A 22,717-nucleotide genomic window follows, 5' to 3' on the forward strand; every position below is an offset into this window, starting at 1 on the left:
AGAAAATCTACTTAATTAGTGAGCTATTGCATTTGGCATCAGCCTCAGATCATTATGGGGAAGCCCGGTCAAAATTTGTCACGACAAGAGGTACGATTACACTGCGAACACGCCCACCCCTCACAAACCTGGGGCTGCGAGTCTCAAAGCCTGGTCAGCTGACTTGGGCTCATGCTATGGGGCTGAAAATAGCAGTGTGGATCAAAAGGTGGTGGGTCACAGAACCTTGGAATCCAGCCTAAGTGGCAACATCTGCACAGCTATTTTTACTCCCACAGCATAAGCCCTGATAGCCTATGTCAGTTGACCTGGGCTCTGAGACTAGCTCTCATGGGTGGTTTTGTTTTGCAGTGTAGACATACCCAAAGTTCCATATCTGAATGGAATAGCCACAATCTCTTCTCCAGATGAAGATGAAAGAAAGCTATCCTGGCCCCTGCTGCTCTAGGATTCTGTGATAACAGCAGGGCTCCAACTCTACCCCTGGAGTGTGAACTCTAGTAATAAAAAGATAGGAACACATCCTCAATTAAAGGGGCAGACAAAACCCTTGCCATTTTCCCCCGTTTCTTCTTCCATCCTACCAGCACAACTGCCTTCTGATCTAGATTGAGGCCAGGCCATTAGAACCTCATCCAGGCTCCAGTCTTGGCTAGACACTGGGTAAAGTGTTCAACTGCACAGGTTGAGTTAAATGAGATATGTGGAGCAGGGGCTTATTGGCATTCTGAAAGTACTGTAGCTTGTACATGGACTGCAGCCTTGCCTTCTCTCTTACTCTCCATACAACACTATATGCACCTTTAATAAGAGAGAGTACAAGATGGAACCCTGCAGAACTCAGCAGGACAGAACTGCAATTGCCCAAATCTACTCTCTGGGATATTTTTCAGAGAGATAATGAAGCAAGTACAGCCTCATTAACTTTCTGATTCAGCAGAGAAAACAGAGCCCTAGTTTTTGAGAACTTGCTGACATTTTTCAGATTAATCACCAACACCTCACCTCCAAAATCAGCAACAACAGCATGGCCATCTTCATAGAGAAGAATATTGTGGCTGTAAAGAAAGACAATTGTTAGCATAGATAATAGTATGATAATGCCCTGAAACAATAGTGCATTTTAAGGTTCTGCCTCTTTTAGGGTGACCAGACAGCAAATGTGAAAACTCAGGACAGGGATGGGGGGGAGGCTGCAAATAGGAGCCGATATAAGAAAAAGACCCAAAAATCGGGACTGTCCCAATAAAATCAGGACATCTGGACACCCCAGCCTCTTTATTGTGCTTGCTAGTATCTCAACCCCTTTTAAAAGCAGAGGCTTGTCACCTCGTACGACAGAGTATACCTACCCCCACTCAGAGGACTAAAAAAAGGCAAACCTGACAATTTTATAAATCAAAATGTCAGAGTCATTTTCTAATTAGTTGTGGAACAAATACATTTTCTCATTAGTAGTAGAGCAAATATAACAGATTTATGAATTACCGGTATCTGCACAGCATTACTAAAGTGAAAAAGATGACATTTGAAGATGAACCCAATGGTAGCCTTTAAATAAAATTATAAGGCCTGATACTCCTCTCACACTGGTTTTACATCACTGTAACTCCATTAAATTAATCCCTAATTTACATGGATGGAAGAGCAGAAGCAGGCCTGAAGAAGCTAAATATTAGGGGATAACTGCTAGGAGGCACTGGAGCCTCATGAGGATGAGAAAATATAAATACATATTTGAAAATATTTTAGACTGATTTTCAAAAGGTTCTTTCCCTTTGCATCATGAAGGCCTTATTTACATTTGCCTAGAATTACATTCCACTTTGCTCTGATTTTCATCAGCTCTAAATGGAAATGTGCCAAATTGGTATTGCTCACCTAGATTTCAGATTGTTATGATGCTGTCTGAGGAGGTGGAAAAATGGGGGCCTTTATCATATTTCTGCACAAAGGGACCCTAGGCTACACTGATCACAAAGGAAGTATGGTACAAACTTCACTGTTATGAGACACAAGCTACCTTACCTTTTACCTTAGATTTTTAAAAATGTCTGTGAAGACATTATTCGTGTATAATTTCTCAAATGTTTTAGGTACGTAAGTTTAGACACAGTCTTTCCTTCAACAGCAGATATACTGTGTACCTCCTAATTATGCCTGGTTTATTTTAACTGTCTGATGCTCACAGACCAGATGCCAGCTCATGCCAAGGCCCGAGACCTCACTGAACACTTATAAATGCATAACTGGAAACCAGTCTTACTTACCTGTGTGTTAGCATTATCAAAATAAATATTAAATGTTAGGTTGATAAGAATATGTTTAGTGTTCTATAAAATGCTCGTAGTATGCCACATGTATTCTTCTCAGCCAACTATAACCCAGGTTATAAAGTAAAAGCAAGCATTTGCATTGTAAACCTCTGTGACTATGTAACTCACCAAATAGGGAAAAAGCCTTGTGTAATGCTGTAATGGTATAATTCCCCACTCTGAATCTTAGCGTCCAAAAGATGGGGTACCAGCATGAATTCCTCTAAGCTTAATTACCAGCTTAGTACTTGTAGCGCTGCCACCAACCAGGAATTCCAGTGCCTGGTACACTCTAGCCCCCCCCAAACCTTGCCTGGGGACCCCCAAGACCCAGACCCTCTGGATCTTAACACAAGGAAAGTAAACCCTTTCCCTCACTGTTGCCTCTCCCAGGCTTCCCCTCCCTGGGTTACCCTGAAAGATCACTGTGATTCAAACTCCTTGAATCTTACAACAGAGAGGAAAATCCACCTTCCTCCCTCCTTCTCTCTCCCCCTCCCAGACTCTCCCTGAGAGAGAAAGTAATCCTAACACAGAGAGAAAATTAACCTTTCTCTCCCCCTTCCCTCCTTTCTCCCCACCAATTCCCTGGTGAATCCAGACCCAGTCCCCTGGGGTCTCACCAGAATAAAAAAAAAAAACAATCAGGTTCTTAAACAAGAAAAGCTTTTAATTAAAGAAAGAAAAAACAGTAAAAATTATCTTTGTAAATTTAAAATGGAATAGGTACAGGGTCTTTCAGCTATAGACACTGGGAATACCCTCCCAGCCTAAGTATACAAGTACAAATTAAAATCCTTTCAGCAAAATACAAATTTGAACTCCTTCCAGCCAAATACACATTTGTAAATAAAGAAAACAAACATAAGCCTAACTCGCCTTATCACCTAGTACTTACTATTTTGAATCTATAAGAACCTGTATCAGGGAGATTGGAGAGAAACTTGGTTGCAAGTCTGGTCACTCTCAGATCCCAGAGAGAACAACCAAATTCTAACAGCACACACACAAACTTCCCTCCCTCAAGATTTGAAAGTATCCTGTCCCCTGATTGGTCCTCTGGTCAGGTGACAGCCAGGCTCACAGATCTTGTTAACCCTTTACAGGAAAAAGAGATATGAAGTACTTCTGTTCTATTAACTCTTACTTATCTGTTTATGACAAATGCAAAATGATGGTCTCTAACAAGAAGTTAAATCCTGTTCATTAAATGCAAATGAGCTATTGTGTGAGGTCAAGGATCAAAGACTTTATTAAATGCATTCCTCCTCCCGCTCCCACACCATGAAGAAGGGATCTTCATGGGAACTGTTGATGTCAGCTTTGTTTCTATGAGAAGATGACACATGGAAAAATTCTACATCTCTTTGCTGTTTGAATTCACATGGAGCCAGAGACTCTAAACTGAAGTGAGAGATCACCCAGTTATCCCTGGGTTTGCCCTGAAAGACATTTTGAATTGACAGATCACTACAACTCTGCCACTCTTAGGATTTAGATTGCAACTTATTTGTGTTATATGCCTGTTTGCTTTAAACTGTAAATAACTCATTTCCTTTTCCAACTTTAGACAGTTTATTACAGGATTGGATACAGGCTTTATCTTTGGTGTAAAATCTAGGGTGTACCAATTGATCTGGGGTAAGCAACTGGTCTCTTGGGACTGGAAGCAACCTGAATATTTTGTGATGTTTGGTATAAGTGACCATTTTTTCCACTAAGTCCAGCTTGCCTGGATGGCAAGACAGACTGGAGAACCTAAGGGGACTGTCTGTGATTTTGTGGTAAGACTGATACAGTGATCCAGGAGTTCACATTTGTTACTGGGTGTGTGAAATCTAATTATAGAACATACCACCAGTTTTGGGTGTCTGCCTGGTGTTTGACAGTCTACCCTGAGGTAGGCATTCACAGTCATCAGTCACTCCAGACAATGTGACAGACTGAACATTCATACTACTATAACTTGTGCAAACAAACTCCAAGGTGAAATCCTGGTCTCATTGAAGTTAACAGGAGTTTTGCGATTAATTTTAATGAGTCCAGGATTTCACCTCTACACTCTATTCATGTTTGAGCTCCATGGTGTCTATTTTTATAGTATCTCAGGGAATTAAATATGGAACAACTCATGACTTTTGTCAAAACTTTTTTGACAGAAAGGGCTAAATCCACATCTGGTGTAAATCGACATTGCTCCATTGACTTCAGGGGTGTTAGTACCACTTAGTGCAGTGGTTTTCAAGTCTTTTCATTTGTGGACCCATCAAAAAAGTCTAATGGGAATCTTAGACATAGTCTGCAGACGCCCAGGTGTTTGTGGAGCACAGGTTGAAAACCACTGACTTAATGTATTACTGCTTTATCTTCTGAGTAGTGAAATCAATTTTCCTTTTCACTGTGTGACTCTGGGGTGATTACATTTGTAATATAGTATTCATTACTGGACACCACATTACCAGAAAACTATTGAAAAAAACTGGGGGGAGAATAGTAAAGATGCCATATATTCTGTCTACTCTGCTGAGCACAGTATATGGGATAAATTTACAAAAATGCTTAAGAACCAGAGTCTTGAAAGTATTTAGGGCCAAAGAAGTAGACAGGTAGGAGTTAAGAAAGGAACTGATTTCAATGAGGATTAAGTGCCTCGGCATCTTTGAAAATCCGACTAGGTGCTTATCTGCATCTTTAGGCACCAAAATACTTTTTAAAAATGTGCTCGTTACAAGCCTATGTCCCATTGACTTTCAATGGTACTTAGAATCCTTAAAAACCTAAGAAACTTTAAAAAAGGAACTTAGGATCCTAAGTCTCTTAGGCACTTTTGAAATTTTTACCTTAGATCTTTAAAATTTGGGAGGTACAATAGCTTACTGGTTAGCACCCATGGTAGGGAGTTAGTGTACCCAAGTTCCACTCCCATTGATACACTAACTTGCTCTACAGACTTGGGATACCATATGCCCTCTCTATGCCTCAGTTTCCTCATCTGTAAAATGAAGATAATGTTTACTCTGCTCTTACTTTCCTGGGTGCTGGCTGGTGAGTCTTGCCCACATGCTCAGGGTTTAACTGATCGTCATATTTGGGGTCGGGAAGGAATTTTCTTCCAGGGCAGATTGGCAGAGGCCCTGGAGGTTTTTTGCCTTCCTCTGCAGCATGGGTCACAGGGTTACTTGCTGGAGGATCCTCTGCACCTTGAGGTCTTTAAACCACAATTTGAGGACTTCAATAACTCAAACACAGGTTTGGGGTTTGTTACAGGAGTGGGTGGGTAAGATTCTGTGGCCTGCATTGTGCAGGGGGTCAGACTAGATGATCATAATGGTCCCTTCTGACCTTAAAGTCTATGAAAAGTTCTTTGAGGTCTACAGATAAAAAGAGATATTCAAGTATCTATGTAGGTCTTTGCATCAAGCCAAACACCAGGACATCTGAGTATTATTATTACATAAAGGCACAAAAATGGTTCGGGGACTGACTTAAAAGGAAAGATTTCAAGAATTATAAAGACGTAGCTTGTTAAACAAAAGGTAAAAGGGGAGCATGATAAGTCTATACATTTTTTTAAGACGTCGACACTGAATAGAGAGTAATCGTGGGATGGGAGGCAGGAGGGAGTACAATTAGGAGTGATGTGATGAAATGTAAGAGGTCAAAGTAGCATTAGATCAGCTTCCAGTGAAGTTAGTAGCAAAACTCCCCTGAACTTCAGTGGGAGTAGGATCATAGCACTGGCCTGCACTGCAGGAATCAGTATTTAGACTATCACTTAGAACTCTCCCCTTAATCACAGCACTTCCATGGTTTGATTTACACTTTCTGAGGATTCAATGTAAGAAAAATTACTTTTTCATTATTTTGTGAGTGAAAAGCCACACTTTTGGGTTTCACTTGTCATAGTAAGCTTGTCTCACAGTTCTAGTGGAAAGGACCAGCACTGGCTGATTTTTGGAACAACATATCAGTCAGTGGATCTCAATTATTTATATGCGTTCTGAATATATTGAACTCAAACGTGACAAATCTATGTGACAGACCATTGGAAGTTCAAGCCAATGCCAATTGAAAAAGATGGACTATATGCAATACTTAGATACCACAGATGACTGCCACTGTATCGTCTCTTTTTTCTAAAGCCAGTCTCAGGGTTCAGGGGACTCTGGCAACAGGACTCAAGCGTGGTTCTGTTCACCTAAGAATATTGAGGGCACTGATCTGGATCTAAGTGAAATGGGGAGATTCCCTTTTAAAAATACCTTCTGCCATTGCTCGAGGTTACTACCAAATACTCACAGTACTCATAGGCACCATCACCCATCATGCAATTTCATTATTCCCAGATGTACTACTTCCAAAAGGCACTTACCACTTGCCTATCATACTGAGAAAATGATGTCTCCAATGAAGTAGGAGCACTTTGTGATACACCAGTGAAAGTGATTAACTTGCATGATGAGAGAGGCATAGCCATAGACATGCCTGGAAGCATTCCAAGGGTTAAATATACTGAGCTAATTAGGCTTCATTTTTAATCTCATCACATCATTAAAGCCATTCGTTTACAAACACATCTGCCTGATGTGAAATCACTCATATAATTAAAAACCAAGACAATATATGGACGCTGGCAGTTAGTAGCTTGATAAAGTGCAGGAGACTCGGGTCTGGAGGTGAAGCAGGATTTCTTGATGCCTACACTAGCAGATCAGAGGCGCCAAAGAAATTATGTGCTAGGGTTTGGGGCTGGGGATGCGGGAGCATGCTGCAGCGGCTTACAAAAGAGGGTTCATGAGAGGGAAATAATGCTGTTCAGAATGAAGGGGTGGAGACTCCTTAATAATTGGCATTTGGTCACCTAGTGGCATGGGATAATCCCTGCTCAGAGCCGGACAACTGCAGAGTTATTTGTAAAAGCTCATTAGCTGTACTGACATATGTAAAAAATTTAATTTCAGTGAAATCTTTGAAACCATAGCAACTGAAAACTCCAATAAATGTGAAGGATTGCAGAACTATGAAGTTACCTCAGACTGTCAGCAGAGATATATTTGAAGGCTTACAGCTAAGCCTTGGATTTGTCCAATAACCACTGGGATTCAAGAGGTGAATTATGAGATTTGTATCATAGTTAAACCCATTTATTGAGGGTAATGTGAACAAAACACTGCCCTCTTTACCGACTATTTGTTCAACACCAGGGAATGCAACGGGGGACAGTGATAATGTCTATAAATAAATCTAACTATACACATGTATCCTATCGATAATGGGATTCCTATAAATAAGTTCCCAAGAATCAACAAATCAGCTACAAAGTAAATTTCTATGTATGGTTATAAATACTTATCTATTTTATAGGAGTGTGATCTCGTGAGCAGTTAGGTAACAGAGCCACAAAGCAAAACAAAGCAGAGCAGTTCTGATACTGAAACTGTGAGTGAGATGATGCTCTAATTAGATAAGAACCAAATGGGCTTTCTTTTTATATTTTCACTTCTATAGCTTCAAATGAGAAGAAATGGTACTTCACTCTTGGAAAGGAATGAATTTTGATTTGGGGGCAACTCACTGCTGGAACTTGACTGAACAGAAAAGGGACAGTGTGACACAATGGGTGAGCATGTTAGCCTTTTATGTCTGGAGATTTTGGCTCAAATCCTATTGTAATAGGCTGTTTTTATGTCTATGAGTGATATTGTGCTATTGTCGCTGGCCCATAGAGAATCTGTGAGTCCTACTAATAGGGTTAGCTAAAGGCATCATCCTTTAGCTCAAGTAGGAGAGGCCTGTATTTTTGGATGTGAAGAACTAGGATTCTAGGCCCTAGCCACCTGTGTTTGTGCAGCTCATTTATATATTTATATTTACAATAAATATCTAATTCAGCCTAATTCCTGGGGGACAATTACTCACATAAACAATAAAAATACAACTCAATTCAGTGTGTCTGACAGTTTCTGCTTAGGAGAAACCCAGGACAAGGACTGATAAGAGATGCTGTAGCGTGGGATTTTGATGCAGGATGCCACAGAGATTTGAGCTTTGTGTATAGAGCTTCATAGGGGAAGTTTGTCGCCAGCTCTCACTATACCTAATCATAGCCAGTTCCATCAGCTCCTCACTTTTAAGAGTACCAAACTCACCCATAAAATGTAAGAAAATCAAAATAAAGTGAGCTGTATTTCCAGTATGTTATTTACCTCCTTTATCGGTTTGTCAGTTTATCACTTAAACTTCCTAGGTCAACATTCTGATTGCTGGAACTATCACTCATCCCAGTTAAAGTTATAAAGAGAAGAGAAAGTTCAATAGCGAAATGAGAAAGGAAAGGAAGGAAATCAGGTTAAAATGCTAGAAATCTGAACATTCTTACAGAGCCATTTTCTCATTAAGAGACATGGGGGGGAGAAGCATTTGTAAGTTTTAGAGTCAAATGTAAGAGCGCTCCCAGAGAAAAGCAGCTGAGAAGAGCTGTGATTGATTAAGAACAAGGCTTTATGTAGTTTATCAAAATAGATCAGACTCTGGCAACTCTATGACACTGGGATGGCTTAACTTTATCTCTCAGAAACAAACTTCACTCATGCAGTTCCTCAGCCTCCAAGGATTTGAAATTGCTAACATCTGAAGACGTGCTGTGAATTACTACAAAAAATATTGGCTCAAGGATATTTGTCTCACCCATCCACAGGAAGCTGAGATGTGTAACATCTTTAAATATACATACACAGAGATAACCCAGCAAAAGGAGCTGATGCTACTGTCATAACTTTAGTCCCAGATTTGGACCTTAGCGTCCAAAATATGGGGGTTAGCATGAAAACCTCCAAGCTTAGTTACCAGCTTGGACCTGGTACTTGCTGCCACCACCCAAAAAATTAGAGTGTTCTGGGGCACTCTGGTCCCCCTGAAAAACCTTCCCTGGGGACCCCAAGACCCAAATCCCTTGAGTCTCACAACAAAGGGAAATAATCCTTTTTCCCTTCCCCCCTCCAGGTGCTCCTGGAGAGATCCACAGACACAAGCTCTGTGAATCCAAACAGAGTGACTCCCCCTCTCCGTTCCCAGTCCTGGAAACAAAAGCACTTTCCTCTTCACCCAGAGGGAATGCAAAATCAGGCTAGCAAATCCAACACACACAGATCTCCCCCTGATTTCTTCCTCCCACCAATTCCCTGGTGAGTACAGACTCAATTTCCCTGAAATTTCCCAGTAAAGAAAACTTTAACAGGTTTTAAAAAGAAAGCTTTATATAAAAAAGAAAGAAAAATGCATACAAATGGTCTCTCTGTATTAAGGTGACAAAATACAGGGTTAATTGCTTAAAAGAAATATGAATAAACAGCCTTATTCAAAAAGAATGCAAATCAAAGCACTCCAGCACTTATATTCATGCAAATACCAAAGAAAATAAACCATATAACTTACTATCTGATCTCTTTGTCCTTACACTTAGAAACAGAAGATTAGAAAGCAGAAACTACTTCTCCAAAGCTCAGAGAAAGCAGGCAGACAGAAAACAAAGACCTCAGACACAAAATTCCCTCCACCCAAAGTTGAAAAAATCCAGTTTCCTGATTGGTCCTCTGGTCAGGTGCTTCAGGTGAAAGAGACATTAACCCTTAGCTATCTGTTTATGACAGCTACTAACCTACAACTACTGTATGTTTGTACCTACAGTTCTCTCAGTAGGTTTCTCTTGAAATTTGAACTGAATCAAGATTTTAGAATTGGGTTCTGAGGGCTAGATCCAATTCTCACTGAAGTAATTGGAAAGCTCCTATTGATTTCAATGACAGCAAGATCAAGGCCTTTGTGCATAAAACAGGATTTAGTGCAGTTATGCAGTGATGGAGGTGGTAGTTTACTGTTGTTTTGCAAAATATTATCAATAACGGACCAAGTTTTTACTAAACAATACGAGAATTAAACTTTTATTTAAAAGTAAATGCTGGGCAATTCCACATATCAGAGATAATCCAATGCACATCCCATTGGTCTCCGTTTCTAAGTTACTTAGACCTGAATCCAGAGTCCAGCGCAAACTCTAAGTAGCCACACTGGGCACTGAGGATATATGCAGGATGGGTAGGAATGCTCCCACAAGTCATGGAGTTGCTGCATAGCTGTTTTGTGGTGTCTACTCCAACCCAATGGATGTGGTGGACTCCTGTAGCCCGTTAAGCAGATTGGAAAATGGGTGATTCTGCATAGCAATGAATACTATGGTTCATCCTGTATCTTGCCTACTCCTACCCCTATACATTGCCACACACAGAATTCATGCGCAACTGAGCTCTATGCAGTTCAGGTGTCTCATTGGAACTGAATTGGTCCTGGTGGAGGGGCCTAGATTTGTTGTGCAATGCTGAGTTCCTAAGAGGCAGCTCACAGGAAGACTGGAGTGCCTTAGGATCTTCAGAAATAAGAGGAGATGATTGATTATGTGGCTCTAGGAAGAAGGATGAAAGCGTGTTCTTGTCCATTCTCCCTGTTGAAGGAACAGGCCCAGGCAGGGACCATTGAATCATGGAAGTAAATGCATGGCCAGAGAGGTGGTGTTAGTGAGAGGGCTCTGACTTCTACAATGAGCTGATGTTCCAGGAGAGAGGATTACTGTGCTGGGACGGGCTCCATCTATCAAATACTGGGAAGAGCATTGTGATGGGGCACCTGCCCCACACTGGCCTGTTAGAGGTTAACAGAGCTCTATGGTGGCTGCGTGAAAAGCAGCCAATAGGAAAGGAGCTGTGAGGAGCACCCAGTCAAGGCTGGACAGGCCCATATAAGAAGAGCTGCAGGGCACATTAAGTTCAGGAGTGTCCTGGAGCTCAAGGTGGGAAGATCAGGCTCTTAGCAGGAGGAAGGAGAGCCAGCACCCTGGATAGAGCAGTGCTGCTAGCAGCGACTGGGCAGTGGTGGGGGGGGAAGGAGACCAAGGAGCTAAAGACCACTCTGGGCTGGCTGCAGGAATTCACAGCCTGAGGCCCGAGGCAAAGGCAAAGAGGGTGCTGAGGCCATAGGGAAGTGGCCCAGGGAAAGATACTGAGAGGTTGGAGGGGATACAGTGTGCGGCTGCCATCTACAAGGTTCCTGGGTCGGGACTCAGAGTAGTGGGCAGGTTGCATCCACCCTCACCACGGAGCAAATGGCCAGACAATTGGCTGCAGTTGCGACTGAGGGAAATGGCTGGACAGCAGACTCCCTGGAAGTGGGGGAGAACAGAGTGGGCCATGGTCAGAGGGCGGTGTCATGAAGAGGATGCCGCAGTCCTGGAAGTGATGTGGGTCCTGGAGCAGAAGTGACAGCAGCGAGAAATCACCAGAAGGTGTACTGGCAAATACAGCTAATTCCAAGACAGCCAGCAGGAGGGGTTAGCATGGTGAGTCCCACCACATCACAAGCATCCTTTGGACATTGTCTGGCTAACCTGAGCTTTAAACTAGATCCTAGGGGGGATGGTGACAAAAATCCAGCTAATGCGCATGTAGGTTCAAATAATGAAGACAAGGGAAAGAGGTTAATTTCTGGAGACGGAACTAGAAACCAGAACTTCATTAAAAAGGCAAGAAGAAAGGCAACAGAGCAGTCTGAACAATATTTTTGATGCCTGTAGACACATGCCAGGAGTATGGGGAACAAGCAGGATGAACTGGAAGTTATGGTACATGAAGAAAATTATGACAATTGGCATTACAGAGACTTGGTGGACAACTCCCATGATTGGAATACCAGTATTGAGGCATATAGCCTTTTACGAAAGGATATGTCTGGGGGGAAAGGAGGCGGTATTGTGGGGGTCTATTACTGACCACCAAATAAGGAAGAAGTGGATGAGTCATTCTATAAACAGGTAACAAGATTAGCTAACACACATGAGCTAGTATTAATGGGGGATTTTAACTTCCATGATATTTGTTGGAATACTATTACAGCAAAACCTATATCCCGCAAATTCTTAGCATGCATAGGGGACAACTTTCTGATTCAATCAACTTGGAGAAATAATAGACAAGGTCCCATGGGAAGACCAATTAGGAAGAAAAGGAGTTGAAGGGGGCTGGCAGTTTTTAAAAGACATAATACTAGAGGCTCAGCATCAAGCTATTCTGAGGCAGAGGATAGATAAGAAGAGCCACAGCCCACCCCTTAGCATTCAGGCCCACCCAAATCTGAGCACAGGTGTAATGCTAACACATCAGCCTGGAGTGTCACTTGGGCACCTGAAATCCAGGACGAAGTGGTGCACCTACCCTTCAGAAAGCTATGCTTTGGCAGCTCTGCCCTGCCATTTTCTGAACCGCCCCATGTGTGTGCCCAGCTTGGCAGATGAAACCCTGTGTCTGGGGGCACCAGGGTTAGGAAGAGGGCGTGGCGTTAGGGGAGAAGCTAAGCTAGCACAGTCTTTCATTACGTGTCCACCCTAAAGTTGGGGCTCATCCAAATTTCCACTCCTAGCTACTCTACCGTTATGCCGGGAGGGGGAATTTCACTCACAATGTAATAAACATTTCACATGATTATTGTACTGAGCATTCAGTTAAGTATTACAGCATGATTGTAACACATGACTGGATGGCCTCACTTCCCAGCATCAGCATGGCCTATATTTGGAATCCAGTGCAGAGGCAAAAGCACCTCTGTGAGCATGGCCCTGGCTCGCAGCAGATCGCCCAAGATCTACAGGTTTTCAGGAGCTGGGCTGCCTTTCAGTTTTGGTGGGTCAAGCCCCTGATAGCATAACCAAGTGGAAAGCCAGTGAGTGAAAACTTGTGGAATTTCTATTCTCCTTCCTGGAAACTATCCATGTAGGTGACGATTTAGCTGTCTATATAAGCAGGTTGCGCATTAATCTTACATCAAAGAAGGGAAATGGCAGTTGAGCGCAATGTCATTTTCTCCAGCTATATCCTGCTTTTTGCACAGAGCTCCAGAGACTTTGAAGACCATATTCAAGTTGCAAATAGTTAGTATTCTAAAGATGTCCATGTCTTCAGACTACATTGCACGTTGTGAATACTTTGTATTCTGCACTTACCCAGCAGTTCAGAATTCTTTGTTCGCCAAGAATTTATTTTTTCTTATTTGGTAACTATGATATTTAACCTTCAAACAGTAGATACAATAATCCTGCTGAAGCTATGAATGCATCACACATACTTTAGAAACTGATTTCCGAGTGGGTCTGGCCACTGATTCTCTAAAAATGAAGTTTTTGAATACAACTAAAAACTACTAGGCATCTGTGGTTTAGTTCATCCCCAAAGCAATGCTGCAGAGGGTGAGGGAGAGTCATTTCATTTCTTACTAGTCACAGATAGACATTGTACAAAGCATGCAATTGAAATGATTATTTTTTTTACAAGATTTAATATGAAAATTTATAGTCAAGCTAATTAAAATGTCAGACAAAGTCAATTTATAATAAACTTTCTGTTTTCAGGCCAACTCCCACTCTCAGTTACACAATTGCAACATCACCGACAAAGTAAAATGGAGGGTTTCAGTATAAGCAATTAAATTAACAACAGTTATTTACAGAAGATTTCTAATTACGGTCAAAATGTCTCAGATCTGAACATTCAGTGGAGTGTATTTTACCTCTTTTGCTGACTTTTCCATTTCTAAAACCACCATCTGGTAAATTAGAGATTACTACTGAACTTATTTTATTATAGCTTGACCTCAGACATTTTTATTAGAACATAGCTGGTTTATGATGTGATAAGACATGCAGACCACTGCAGTGCTTGTTTGCTGGTTTTTTTCTTGACACAGTTGTGGGAAAGTCTGACCCTAAGAGCACCCCAATGCCAGTGGGCACACTGTTATCCTGATATTTACCCCAAAGATGGCATGTAATATATCATTGAGAAAACTAATGACTCACTGATCATTAATATTCCTGCATGACGTATGTGCTGTCAACCCACAAAGGATTTAACAGAGGCGCTGGAAATATGTGACTAAAATGTGTTTAAACCAGGCATGTTAGGGAAGTTGATAAACAGGCTTTTTCCAGACAAAAGAAAGAGGCCAACAGCTCACATCAGGTGCAGCCAAATTCATTTATATTGGATGTTGTGGGAAGAGATCACTTGCACTGTAAAAATCACCAGTGAGGGAGGAACCCGCATGGTGACCATCTAGACCCAGCATAGAAAAGGAACTTTTTCTGGGGATACCCTTCAGAAGAATATATATCAAAAATGTATTGGACTATAAAGAGAGGGGGCCAGTACCTCTATACTATCCTTCACCTGAAGAGACAAAGTAACCAAACACTTTGAGCTCTGTGAAGGGCCCTGGCCAGAGAGTCTGGTCAGCCATGTTGGAAAAGAAACTTGGTGAGAAACAGTTCTTTGAACAAGAGACTCTAGTTTGTTAAATCAGGTTTTAGTCATAGAAGCATATTCTTATGTTTGTAACCATCTCTATTCTTACTCCTGATATCAAGCCTGTTTCCTTTTATTAATAACCATACTTTACTTTTACTACTATCCAATTCAGTGCTTTGATTTTAACAGAGTGTTTGTTAACACCAGGTAAGGTAGCAAGCTACTCTCAGTACTCTTTAAAGGATCAGCACATTTGATAAGGTTTTGTGAGCGTTACAGTAAGGAGGAGCAGTGCACTGCAAAAAGACTTCTATGAGGAACTTGGGAATCGGGGTTTACTGATTGTTACTGGCTTGGCAAGGTTTGGATGGGCAGAGTCTGCTGGCAAGGCAGACAAGCTGGGGTGTCAGGAAGCTGGCATATACCTTAGCAGCAGCAAAACTCTCACTTGCTGAGTCTGAGGGGGTGACAGAGGGGCCACAATTTTGGGAAGCCCAGCAGTGTCACAGTAAAGTACAGGAATAGATTATGGAGCCGCAGCACCTGGCATAATTTAGACTCACTCCATTTATAGTGGTTTTCTCCAGAACCACCAGTGAACTGCTCTGGTTCCCTAAGATTGGCTGAGGGTACAGTAATCTGTTTGTTTGGTCTGTTGCTACCCTGGAACATTACTCCACTGCTTCTGCAGTGGGATAGCATAGGATGGCCAACTCTGGTCCAATGCTGGGGGAATTTCCCAGGGAGCCTACTTCATGCCCCCTGTGCACTCTCAGAGCAAGGGACACACAACAGGGAGCAGAATCTGCCATAATTTTGTATTTCTATTTTTTAAAGTTCTGAATGGTTACACACACCTGGCTGGTTAGCAAACTCTGTTTGCAAAGCTCTGCTAGCTCACCAAAGCCCTGTGTCTATAAGTATGCAACGTCAATGAAGAAAAGGTGGATTGTAATTCTTTGGTCTAATTTTGGCTGCTAGCTTTAGTGTGTGGGTGCTGGGTGGTGGTGGCCCATGATATACAGGAGATTAGACTAGATACTCCATGGTCAATTCTTGCCTTAAACTCTATGACCCCATAGAGTCTCAGAGCCTGAGTTAGCTGATTTGGGGTGCAGGGCTAAAAATAGCATTTTAGATGTTCAGGCTCAAGCTGGAGCCTGAGCTTTGAGACCCTTCCCCATCATAGGGCCTCAGAGCATGAATGTCTATCTCTGCAATTTTGTAGCCCCACAGTCCAAGCTCTGTGAGCCTGAGTCTGCAGTGTAGACATACTGTGTGACTCTAAAACTTCAAGAAAAGAAAGCTAAGCACTTACAGTAACTCTTCACTTAAAAAGTCATCCCAGTTAATGTTGTTATGTTGCCGATCAATTAAGGAACATGCTCGTTTAAAGTTGTGCAATGTTCCCTTCTAATGTCGTTTGGCAGCCGCCTGCTTTGTCCACTGCTTGCAGAAAGAGCAGCCTGTTGCAGCTAGCTGGTGGGGGCTTGGAACCAGGCTGGACCGGCAGCCCCCCAAGTTCTTTGTGCAGCAGCTGCCCAGCAGGCTAACAATTGCCGGCAGTTCAACTGGCCCTCCTGCCACTGCCACATGCTGCTTCTGCCCTCTGCCTTGGAGCTGCTCCCTGAGACTCCTGCTTGCTGTGTGGGGGGAGGGGAGGAAGACAGGGGGGCTGTCAGGGTGTCCCCCTCCCCCTTGCTCCGGCACCCCACTTATCCCATCTTCCATAGAGCAGGGGGATCACACAACAGGGCTCAGGATGAAGGGAGCTTGCTGGTAGCAGCTGCAGTCTCAGCAAGCTGATCTAATTAACATAGGGTCAGTGTATTTAAAGGGGAAATACCCATCTCTCTCTCTTTCTCTCTCTCACACACGGTGTGTGTCTCTGTCTGCGATGCTGTCTCCCTTCTCTCCATTCCTGCTGCCTTGTAGAGTGTGAGAGTTAACCCTTGAGGGCTCAGCCAATTGGGTGGGATATTCCCCGGGAAATATCCCACCTGCTGACTCCTCCATCTCAACCAAGCTTCACAATCATCATCATTGTGTACCAATGTTAAATTGTTTGTTTAAAACTTATACTGTGTGTGTGTGTGTAAAAAATATAGTCTTTTGTCTGGTGAAAAAAAATTCCCTGGAATCTAACCCCCTCATTTACATTAATTCTTATGGGGAAATTGTATTCGTTTAAAATAGTTTTGCTTAAAGTCGCATTTTTCAGGAACATAACTACAAAGTAAAGTGAGGATTACATAAACAAAGATGACACTGTTTCTCTGACTGGTCTGACTTTCAAGTAAAATGCTCAGGGCATGAGTCTGATTTCGCAGTGGTTAAATAAGGGGTGATTCCATGAAGTCATAGCTCTTCAGCTAATAGTTCTCCTCCAACCTCTCTTGAAACATAACAGATAGGCAAGCAGAGGAGGGGAGTTATTACCTGTGGAAACGTAGAGAGAGCAGCCATCAGCTCCATTTCTTCTCAAGCAATCCCAGCCAGTGACACAACTATGGTTTTCTGTCTTATAGACTCTATTAGGAGAGCCAGAAGCAGCTTGGCAAACCAAGATTGCAAGTATGGGTGGGCTTAAAGCAATGTCTGGGACCCGGGGTCATCCTTTTCAGTGGAGGACCAATCTGGAGCATGGATTTCTGAGGACAGAAAAAACTATGATCCACCAGCTAATGATTTACTGTTTTCAATGTGTGCTACTGTGACCTCTAACTCCTGTTCCACAGAGCTGGAGACAGGAGTAGGCCATGCAAGCCTAGAACATGGCTGGCTGGTTTTGGAGGTGCAGGCTCTCATACTGGTGAATAACAACAGTGTCACTTTAATGTTTATTCCCTGTACATTTTCTAAGCATTCTTCCCTACAGGAGGCCTTTCTAAACTTTGGTGTGAAATCTGAGCTTGCTGGGAGTTTTTATTCTCCTATGGAAGGCTTCCACCAAAAACAGGGTGAGACACTGTCAGGACATCGAAGCAACCAGCTGTGGCTGGAGCAGGGGTAGTATGTCAAAACTAGCAGGGAGCAACCCCAACAAGGGTTAAGGAGACCAGAGAGACTACTTTCATTAGGAGCCTATATATCAGCACTGGGGTCACCTGGTTAGACTCTTGCCTGCTTGTGGATTGGCTGGGTCCTTAGGCCTCTCAGGTAATTATCTCAAATGACTCATCAAGCTCAGAACACTCAGGCTCCAGGATGACTCATCAGCTTCAGAACACTCATCTCAGACATAATATTCTGAAATTCCAGAAACACTCTTTCCTCCCACCCCTTAACTAATTCCAGGTAGGGCCCCCACTGTTGCTGAGTAAATCCTGGATAGTACAAATGTACTTTAAAAACTCATACAAAATACAAATATTACTTCCCACTTTTCAATTTCCTTAATAGCAGTAAAGTATGTTTATTAGGGAGGTTGCTATAGTCTCTCAAAGATGAGACTTAGTATTCTTAACAATGGTGCCATTCAGTAAACAATACTATCTAGCTTTTTATAGCACTTTCTATTAGTAGATCTCAAAGTGGTTTACCAAGGAGGTAAGTACCCTCATCTCCATTTTACAGACAGGGAAACTGAGGCACACAAAGGTGAAATGACTTGCCCAAGGTCACCTGGCATGTTATTGGCAGAGCTTGAAGTAGAACTCAGATCTGCTGAATCCCAGTCCAATGGTCTGTCCATTAAGCTCCATCAACCTATCTACCCACTCCCAGTGTGAATACATGTGCATATGAGTGATGGACTCTATCTTGACTGATACAAATGGGGGTGCCTGGAGTTAAAAAGAATAGGCTACAACAGCTTGAGCTTAAGAGCCAAAACAAGCCAGTTGGAACTATGATAAGCTCACATCTCCTGTGGATCAGGCACAGAGGGGGATCTGTAACATGCATATTAATGACTAGCTACAAGTATGTGAGTAACTCACTTTCCACAAGCATTTGTGCTATTACAGTTTGACTACTTGTACATTTGCAGAAAGTGAATACAAAGGGGTCCTGGACAGGGCAGAAATGAGCTCATGTTTTTAGCTGAGTAAGTATCTGTGGCTGTATCTTTGCCCTGTGTAGTTCTGATTTAAACTAGCAATATTGCTAAAGTCACATGTTCCCTCATCTTTCCCAAACAATCTCGCACCAAACAAAAAATCAGACTGAGAATGAGATTACACAGCCAGGGTCTCATGTTGAGTGAGCCCTGTCTCATCTTGTTTTGGCAGCACGGTTATTAGCTGGTGGAGCAGTATGAATTCTGAAGGTCACCGGTAGGTCAGGATAATTCTTGGCAGCATTTCTGCTTGTTTTTGAGCTCAAACATAATGGGCAAGCAGCAGTCAGTTCACAGCTATGACCCTAAAGTAGCTTGTTTGCCAGAGTTTGAATCTCTGGCAAACAGCTTGATGCTGCATTTAATAAGTAACACATAACTTTATTTGAAAGCTTTAGATATCTTCGTTCCACGGTATGCAAGTTGACCAACATTTCCCTCATAAACATCCCAATTTCAATGGTTTATAGCACAGTCAAAAACATTAAAGCTGTACTGGAACTTGGTTCACAGACAACCAGGTATAAGAGCTTAAATTAAAAAATTCTATGCCCTTGTATTTTCTACTTCTATTGTGACTTGGATGTGTAGCCAGATAGCAATGGCACCTTTCATATGTATATCAAGGGCTATATATAACTCAAGAACAACAATATTATTAGCACTTTGGGGGGGGCTTGCATTACTCGGAGATGGTTTTGTCTTAAGAAGGGAAATTATGGGAGCCACATCACCTGGGACATTTAAAATAAGACTGGATGAGTCCCTAGTAAATGGACAACAGGGAACAATGCTGCATTGGTTGGGACATAAATTCATAGATTTTTAAGGACTTGGGGGAACCACTGTGATCATCTAGTCAGACCTCCTGCACAGCAAAGGCCATAGGACTTCCCTGAATTATTTCCTGCTTCAAGGTTAATAGCTGTAGTTGAATTAGAACATACTTTTTTTTTTAGAAAAACAAAACATGACCTTCATGGGCCAAGTTGCTGCTCCTGTTCTGAGGGTGCAAAGCAGCCAAAAGGCCAGTTTCTACCTGAGTATTCCTGTGCAGCTGGCCTAGTACCTCTATGGCACCTGTGCATCAGGTCTCCAGCACAGGGACCATTTCTAAGGAGAAAAGCCTGGGTCAGGTGCCTCTGAGCTCTGGCTATTCTCAGCTGGAATGGCCCCTCGGTCCTGTGGGCAGCCGGACTGCTCTAATTTACACCAGAGACCAGACTCCGGATCCAAGGCCTGCACTGTACCTACTGGTTAGAACAGGAGCTGGGAATCTAGCTGACTTTTTATGGCTGACTCTTACTCTTCTACTCAGTGGCTTACAGTGAAAATGTGAGCAAGTCACATAACCTGCTCGTGCCTCAATTTACCTCTTTATAAAATAGGGATAATAATCATTCCATTGCAAACATGAAAGAATGCTTGTGAGATTCAATCCATGTGTATAAAGTTTTGAGTTCCTTCGAGGAAAGAAGCTATATGTATGCAAAATGAAGAGAAGTTGTCTAAAATGACACAGGGCTCTATTGTGCCTTTAAAGTAGAGCCTCTGACCCATGGTGGGGCTGAGCAACACTTCTCAGAGTGCTAGGAAGCACCGTTGCTTTGCCATCCTTGAAGAAGCTGCAGTGTCTGATCAGCTCTTCTAGTGAGTGCACAGGGGATGGTGGTGGTGACAGGGGAAATGTGCCTTGTCCCTGCACTCCTTGCCATGGAGAGATTAATGCTAGCGCCTGCTCTAAGTTTCCACCCTTTGTGATCAGGGTAAAGTACGGGTCACATTGTGGCCAATTGCTCTGCTATTGCAGATGAGTGGGGACAAAGAATGACTCTATACCTCCGACCTTAGCTGTGTATGATCAAAAAAGACAATAGCCAGCACCATGCAAATCCTGATGCTGTACCTTTATTGCAATAAAAATTTCTTAAGGATTTTTAGTATGCACTCCTATCACACATGCCCAGCACAGGCATTGAGCTAATAAACCATAACAGCTCCATAGCAGATCTGTTACTGTCTATCGACTCAATGATCCATGAAATAAAAAATCCAACTTAGACTTTGATCAGAGAGAATGAAGGCCCTTTCAGAGCACTGATAGCCTCTCACAAACCTGGTACCTATTTAAAAAGGGATGGTAGTTTGTAAGCACTGCAAAAAAAATTAGTATGCATCTTCTCAAAATCTATAATCATGTCAGTAATAAACAAAAATTTTAAGGCACCTCTAATTTTATATTCTCACAACACTGGCTACATCACAATAGTCTGTATTCAGGTTCATCTGCTGATGTGATAAATATTGGGGAGGCTTTCCCGCCCCCTGACTTTTTCTTATTTATTTATGTTTGGACTTTCACATAACATAGTCTTTAGAATAAAACCCAACGTATTTCAGCAGTAAATCACCAATGCTAAGAGACAAGTTATGGGCCAAAGTCTGCCTTCAGTAAGGCCTCAGTCCTGTATTCTGATCTGCAGGGTGATGATGGCTGTGCTGTCAGCTCCATGTGTACATAGGAGACCATGTACTCATTAACTGCAGGATTGGGGTCAGAGGTATGTCGTTGTCTAATCTTGAGTAGCTTTGGATGAATGCAATGAAATGTAATGTCATGGGACTCTGGGATTGTTTGCTTTTGGTTTTTTACCTTGATGGAAGTCAAGGCTTTAAGGCAGTGGTGGGAAACCTGCAGACCGTCAGGGTAATCCACTGATGGGCTGCAAGACAGTTTGTTTACATTGACTGTCCACAGGCACGGCCATCCACAGCGCCTAGTGGCCTTGGTTTGCCATTCCCCACTACTGGGAGCTGCGGGAAGCGGTGCAGGTCGCAGGGATGTGCTGTCTGCTGCTTCCTGCAACTCACAATGGCCGGGAATGGCAAACTGTGGCCACTGGGCGCTACGGGCAGCCATGCCTGTGGACAGTCAATGTAAAACTGTCTCACAGCCTGGCAGACGATTACCCTGACAGGCTGCGTGCGGCTTGTGGGCTACAGGTTGCCTACCACTGTTTTAAGGGATCTCTTTGTGATATTCAGCCTCCACTTATACACAGCTATATCATATATGTGCATAGGTGTTAGAATTGATCAAGCTTCAGAGGGATGTGTGTGTGTGTGTGTGTGTCTATGTGCATGCTGAAGAAAAGTGCACAGGCATGTGTGCCTGTGCAGAAAATAATGAATGCACAAGTGGAAGTCAGGTTGAGGCCGCAAAGAAAATCAGCCTTTAAGAGTTACTGAAACAGGCTTCGCTTCATGTCATGAGTAGAGCTGGTAAGAAAATGGAATTTTCATCCTGAATCAGAAAAAAAAAGTCAACATTTTAAAATGTACTGGAAAACAAAAATTCCAAATATTTTGTTTCAGAAACATTAAACACAAGAATAGCCAAACTGACTCAGAACAATGGTCCATCTAGCCCAAGATCCTGTCTTCTGACAGTGGCCAATGCCAGAAGCTTCAGAGGGAATGAACCGAACATGGCAATTTATCAAGTGATCCAGTCCCAGCTTCTGGCAGTCAGAGGTTTAAGGACACCCAGTGCATAGGGTTGCATCCTTGACCATCTTGGCTAATATCCATTGATAGACCTATCCTCCAGGAACGTATCTAATCCTTTTTTGAACTCAGTTATACTTTTGGCCTTCACAACATCTCCCGACAAGGAGTTCCACATGTTGACGGTGTACTCTGTGAAGAAGTACTTATGTTTAACCTCCTGCCTATTAATTTCATTGGGTGACCCTCTGGTGCTTGTGTTATGTGAAAGGGTAAATAACACTTCCTTATTCACCTTCTCCACACCATTCGTGACTTTATAGAACCCCTTAGTTGGCCCTTTTCTACGATGAACAGTTCCACTCTTTTTAATCTCTCCTCGTAGGGAAGTTGTTCCATACCCCTACTTATTTTTGTTACCCTTCTGTGTACTTTTCCCAATTCTAATATAGCTTTTTTGAGATAAAGTGACCAGAACTGAACAGTGTTCA

General features: G+C 42.5%; 1 protein-coding gene and 1 long non-coding RNA gene across 3 annotated transcripts in view; one reads left to right on the forward strand and one right to left on the reverse strand.

The window, feature by feature from the left end:
• The window catches only part of TNNI3K (TNNI3 interacting kinase), a 161,462-nt gene that overhangs the window by 56,789 nt on the left and 81,956 nt on the right, over nt 1–22,717 (reverse strand). For both annotated transcript variants that reach the window (XM_050961006.1, XM_050961007.1), the window contains one exon: nt 1,006–1,058. In XM_050961006.1, coding sequence (XP_050816963.1) covers nt 1,006–1,058 — 53 coding nt within the window. The remainder of the gene's footprint in view (nt 1–1,005; nt 1,059–22,717) is intronic.
• Nucleotides 1–22,717, forward strand: part of LOC127054828 (uncharacterized) — a 53,276-nt gene that overhangs the window by 7,203 nt on the left and 23,356 nt on the right. The window contains exon 2 of the long non-coding RNA XR_007775350.1: nt 7,824–7,935. This is a non-coding gene — a long non-coding RNA (uncharacterized LOC127054828). The remainder of the gene's footprint in view (nt 1–7,823; nt 7,936–22,717) is intronic.

The sequence above is a fragment of the Gopherus flavomarginatus genome, chromosome 7, assembly GCF_025201925.1.
Source record: "Gopherus flavomarginatus isolate rGopFla2 chromosome 7, rGopFla2.mat.asm, whole genome shotgun sequence".
Lineage (NCBI taxonomy): Eukaryota > Metazoa > Chordata > Testudines > Testudinidae > Gopherus > Gopherus flavomarginatus.